Raw genomic sequence first — 6,000 nt, 5'->3', positions numbered from 1 at the left:
GTGACTGTATAAATGAGAACTATATTGGCTAGGCGATAAATATGGTATTGGCTCAATTATCGAGTCTCACGTAGCATGCTGCTGGGACAAGTGTGACCATTACGGAGGGATATCGTCACAGTTTTAAAAGGATACTCGTACTTCCGTATGACAATTTCTTTTTTACGATTTTGTATTCTAAAGGCATTTGATTCCGAATACTTTTGATAGAAAGTTTATTCGAAATTTGGTCATAAAGGAAAATGGTTGGTTAGGTATGCAAGATAAGAAATACGTGATATGAAATTTGTCGTGTTAGGAATTCCATTTATTCCATTATTTATTTTGTATTCTTTTTCAATTAAAATCATATTTTTTAAATAAATAAAATAATAATTGATTTTGATTAAGATTGCTTGAAATTTTTTTAGACTATTTATTGAAATAAATAATATAACATAATACGAGCTCACGACTATTATATTAAATTATTGTCTTTATTATTATGGTGCGTAGTTCTTTAATCATACTTACACAAATAAAATGTTATTTTATTTTGTTTTTTTTAGTCTTCTTTTTTGGTTGTAGATATAATTTCTAACAGGAAGGCAATAACAGAAACGAATTTTATGAATGATTTTATTTAAAAACAAAAATAATAAATAAATTAACAATCACACATCACAATCACACGATCTCTCACACATTTTATTTTTTAATAAATAAGTTGCATTACATAGTATTTACACTTGTTTAGTTTCAATGAAACCATTTTCTATTTGGTCTGTGTCCATTCCACGCGTTCGAAATTTAAAATAATCAAATTCGAACTTTCGCGTGGGAGATATTTGTTTTTAAAATTTTCTTTTTTTCGGGCGGTGGTGGTCACGTCTTTCGGTCGAGTGCGAGAAATTATTGGTAAGCGTTGTAAGCCAAGTCTTGGGCGGCTTCTTGTGGTTCAGCCTCTCTCCTGCGGCGGGTGGCTGCGTACGCGGCGTCCCAAGGGCCGTGAGCAGCGATCTGCGGATGCGAGTTGTCGGCCGCGATCTGGGTAAACTACAATGTTAGGATCATGGGTTGGTGTGAAGAAAGGTTAGTCCACAATAAACATAAAGATTTACCGTTTTTGATCGTTGAAATAGTTAAATGTGCTGTGCGAAAGATGATTTAACTATGCTGTGTGAACAGTGTGCAATAGTCGAGTGCAGGTTGAAAATAAAGTGTTTAAATCTTAAAGCTTAACAAACTGTGACAGAGATATCAATACTGAAAAAGTAAAAGAAGTCAACTGACCTTTTTGCAAAGCTGGAAGATAGCCAGCGCAACAGAGACCACGAAGGAGAAGAATGACAGCTGCAGGGCATTCCAGGCCTTCAATCCGAGGACGCCGATAGCCAGGGGGATGAGGGTCATGGCCTTGAGGAGCACGAACACTAGAATAGGCACGATGATTTTCTTAAGCTTGGCCTTGCGAGCTTCACCAACAGAACGGGCACCATCCTTGTTAAACTTGATGTTCAGGCTGAGTTCATCGCTATCCAAGTTCCTGGGACTGACGGTGACCTTGGTGTCAGCAATGGGGAGTTGGAAGGTGACGTCATGGGACTGGATGTAGCTCTCGACGGCGTCGAAGAAGTCACCAGAAGAGCGGCCAGAGACGTCGTTGCCGGCTCCGTTCTTTGTCACTTCTACGGCCTCGGAGATCTGAGGATAACGAAATTTTGAAAAATGGAAAAGATGGAGTTTTACCAGATTTAGAATTAAAATTTGATTTTAATGTTTATGTTGAACGAGGAAATCCAAAACGAAATCACTTTTAAGAACTGTCACTAACCTGGAAAGTGTCCTTCTTGAAAATGGAGTCCAGTAGAGACATAACCTTATATTTGATGCAGGCGGTGGGGTCAGATCCTTCGACACAGCCAGACCTCATCTCTTCCACCATACCATCCATGGGGGTTCCCTTCCAGAACCCAGCTTTGGCAGGTTGAGCCACGGCGCTCCCGAACATCGCCAGGGCCACGACAAACACCACTTTACTGGACACCATTTTGATTCCTCTCCTCCTGATGTTCACTGAACGATGGTTGCAAATGTTGTGATGCTTTCGACAAGGACTCTTCGCTTTTTATACAGCTATTTCAAATTCAGAGCGAAGTATGTAGTTCCGGTACGCATTGTCTTTCATCGTACGAGCCAAGCTTGGAGTTACCACCTTTTGGTGCCAGGTGGCTAGAAGTGTAAGGGAAAGCTATTTGATACGAATCCTCTTCAGCATGCTAATGTCGAAACGACGTATGTCTGGAGCGATTTATTAGTGAAGTGCACGTTTTAGAATGGGCCGTTCCAAGAGCCTTTTCTGTTGTTTGTGACATCGTACCCTGATTTGAAGACGCTTGATCCAGTTCCTTTGTCCCTTACCCTCAGATGTGGATTAACCAAAGTGCGAGAGAGAGGTACGACGTGAGAATCATCGGAGTGTTTGTTATGTAGGAGCGGGCGTTGCGTTTGCGCACCTTGCATACGTAATCGCCTCTAAATGCTATCATTGAACTTGCTCGTCGCGAGATAACATCAGCAATGTCAAGTTATTTGAAGAATGTCTCATTCATTATGCGTTTTTTTGTTAAGTGATGTAAATATGTCAATGGCGTGTATGGATGTGTTTTGTGATAGAAGATGCATGACTTGCTTTAAATTGGCTAGCTAAGATGATTATCGTGGATGTTGTTATTAAATGTGTTGAACCAAAAAAATATGTTTTATATGGGTAAGATCCGCGTGTTCATTATTTTATCCGTAAGTATATAACAACTCGTATCCTGGCGCTTGCGATATATAACCTGTCCTTAGTGCAGAAACCGCCACAATCCTATTTATTATTGTTCTGTAATTTTGTATGTTTTATTTATAGTTGTTCCTGTGTTTTTTTAGCAAACGAAACGAAAAAGACGAAGAAACTACGTATATTGTGGCTTATAGTAAAACCCACGCAAGCGTTTTTTTGAAAAATCACATTCTACACCATGTAATTGTCTCCAAGAAAACCTTCAATTTCATTAAACAAAAATATAAACTCACAAAGACGCTTTGATTGAGATGTCTCATGATTCTGTTGGTTGAAACAATAATGTACCAGAAGGTATCCAAAATCAACCTTAACAACTCGAATTCCGGCTAAACCCCGCGTATTTCGAGAAATTCGCCATAGAACAAAAATATAAACTTGTTAAGACGCTTCCGTTTAACAGCCACCGTGGTCCTATGCTTTGAGCGTTCCTCACGATCCGGAAGTCCCGCGTTGAAATCCCGGTGGTGACATATCACAAAAATCACTTTGTGATCCCTAGTTTGTTTAGGACATCACAGGTTGATCACCTGATTGTCCGAAAGTAAGATGATCCGTGCTTCGGAAGGCACGTTAAGCCGTTGATCCTGGCTACTACTTACTGATGTAAGTTAGTAGTCGTTACATGAGCCATGTCAGGGGCCTTTGGCGGCTCAATAGTATCCCTGACACCAGGGTTGATGGGGTTGGTAATCCACCTCACAACCCACACGATAGAAGAGAAGGCACACAGAGATGAGGTCTGCTATAGTGTAACAACTAGACATAGACACCAAATGTCCCAGGTTATACTCCCTGTTGGATCAATTTGGGAAACGACCTTTTGTGAATTGCAGTAGTTCAGGGCTTGTTGTTCTTTCTTCCTTGTTGTGCCTAGCTCTTTTTTTATTTGTGTAATGATGTACTTACCTAAGTACGGTCACGAACATTAATATGTATACACTTTGGTACCATGTCACATTAACTTTTTTGACAAATTGAACTGTAAGTCTCACTAAATGTCAAATATGTTAGTGCGACAGAGTCCTAAAGTGGGTACATTATATTGCTCATGACTGTACAAGGTAATGTGTACTCTTGACTACTTTGCACTTAACGATGACTTGTGTAGTGTAGCCATTCCATTAGCTTGGTCATCGAAGTAGTGTTCAGTCGGATAACTTTAGAGGTAGTTGTGTTCTACTCCCCCTGTGGTTGATTGAGGGGAGGCCTGCGCCCAGTTGTGGGACGTATGTGGCCTTTTTATGATATTTGTGTTTTACTAATCGTCTTTGACATGCAACTGACGATTCAAATTATGCGCAATAATAAACCTCATTTGGCGCTTATTGATATCGACGCACTAGGGTCGATTATTTCTTTCAAATATGTTCTCCGTGCTCCAATGCATAAACTTCTTTCACCCTAAGGTTGCCTGGCATAAATTGCTGTTTAGCAATAAGGCCGCCTATTGTGCTTATGTTTTTATTCGTATGTTTATGTCCTTTGTATAATATGTCGTTGTGCAATAAAGTATTATTGATTGATTGATTGAAAGATTGACAATTAATAAAATGTACCCAGCAATATCCGCACCCAGTGGCCCTAGTTAACGGCGTCCACATTCTATTATTATTGGTCGTGCGCGTACGCATCGAATACTAATCTTGTCGCCATATGTGACAGTTCCGCTAGAGGGAAAGTACTGCCTATTTGGGCTTGAATTTTTTAATTATAAAGAGCTCCGTTGGGCTTGACGGCTTTCTTTTATGTAACTAGGAAATAAAAAATGAAGTTAAAGCTTCTGAGGGTGATATTAATAAACTAATCTCAGCTTCGAGACTGCCCTTAAGATCAGTTCTCATATAAAAACAGAGACTTGAGCATGATCTTGAGGGTAGTCTCAGCTGAGATTAGTTTATTAATACCACCCTAAGTTTGGAATACGATTAATGATGATTGATTTAGTAATTTACATGTACACAATAAACCAACTACCCGAAACAACTTTAGGGCACTCAGAGCATACTTACAGCGTCATTAGGTAGTTAGTATTAGTAAGTACTTAAGGGTATAGGGACCCTAGTCTAGTTCCTATCCGTTACCTAGATGGCGTACGTATAGCGGATCAAGTGTAAAACGTAAAAATTTTTAACAAAAAAAAACCGACTTCAAACGCAAAACTAAAAAGCAATAAATAAATTTACTTCGCACAAAGTAATTAGTACGTATTTTCAATTAGTTAATTATTTTATAAATCTGAAGCCGGTGCCAAGGAAATGCTACAACGAAGTACCGATTCATATATTTTTCAATACTGATTGTTTTGTAATTTTTTGTTTGACATTGTTTTGTAATTGCTTTGATATAGGTATTAAACAATATTGTGTGTACATAGTAATTTGATATTGTAGTAGGGTTGTTGTAGCATTTACTTGGCACCGACTTCAGAATTATAAAATAATTAACTAATTGAAAATACGTACTAATTACTTTGTGCGAAGTAAATTTATTTATTGCTTTTTAGTTTTGCGTTTGAAGTCGGTTTTTTTTTGTTAAAAATTTTATTTTATTTTACGATTTTAAGTGATGGTTAGACCGAGCAAGGATGCAGACAGACAGATTTTCTGATTTATATCCATATATAATAATATAATATATTATTAGTAGTGATCACAATTATTATTGATGAACATGTTTACACACACACACACACTCACACACGCGCTAACGCACAGGAGCACACGCGCACGTACACACGCACACACACACACACACACGCACACACACACACACACACGCGCACACACACGCACACACACACACACACACATGTGTATGTGTACATACACACATGTGGTTGTCAGTGGAAGCTGCTATCATACACACTCACGCATACATATAGATACAGTAGATTTCGCGTGGTTCGCTCGCTGCTAAAGCAGCTCGCGTGTCCTGTTTATTCGAAACTGTCCCTCTTCGTATGGCGGCCATCTTGTTTTTCCGCCACTTTGTTCTTTTTCACCGGCGACAGAATTTGACCAAGATTAAAATGGGTGTCGTGGAAACAAACAAAATCCAGGTGCAATAGGTTTGCCAGGCCGTAGGATGTCTCCCTGATTGGGAGCAGTTTTCAAAGATGACGTTCCGATCACACGCCTATACATCATTTTTACCCCCAAGACATTTTCTGG

General features: G+C 39.0%; 1 protein-coding gene across 1 annotated transcript; it reads right to left on the bottom strand.

Annotated features, from left to right (window-relative positions):
• Positions 1 to 682: 682 nt before the first annotated feature.
• LOC126377196 (uncharacterized) lies at positions 683 to 2,029 on the bottom strand. Its single transcript, XM_050024892.1, has 3 exons — positions 1,814 to 2,029; positions 1,273 to 1,683; positions 683 to 1,026 (listed from the first exon to the last, which is right to left on the bottom strand). Exons 1-3 carry the CDS (start codon positions 2,027 to 2,029, stop codon positions 892 to 894), a joined length of 762 nt encoding a protein of 253 aa, XP_049880849.1. The 3' UTR covers positions 683 to 891.
• Between the last annotated feature and the right edge of the window lie 3,971 nt (positions 2,030 to 6,000).

Source organism: Pectinophora gossypiella, chromosome 22 (assembly GCF_024362695.1).
Source record: "Pectinophora gossypiella chromosome 22, ilPecGoss1.1, whole genome shotgun sequence".
NCBI classification, from domain to species: domain Eukaryota; kingdom Metazoa; phylum Arthropoda; class Insecta; order Lepidoptera; family Gelechiidae; genus Pectinophora; species Pectinophora gossypiella.
The sequence above is the reverse complement of the archived record's forward strand: the minus strand, read 5'-3'. Positions and strand labels throughout refer to the sequence as shown.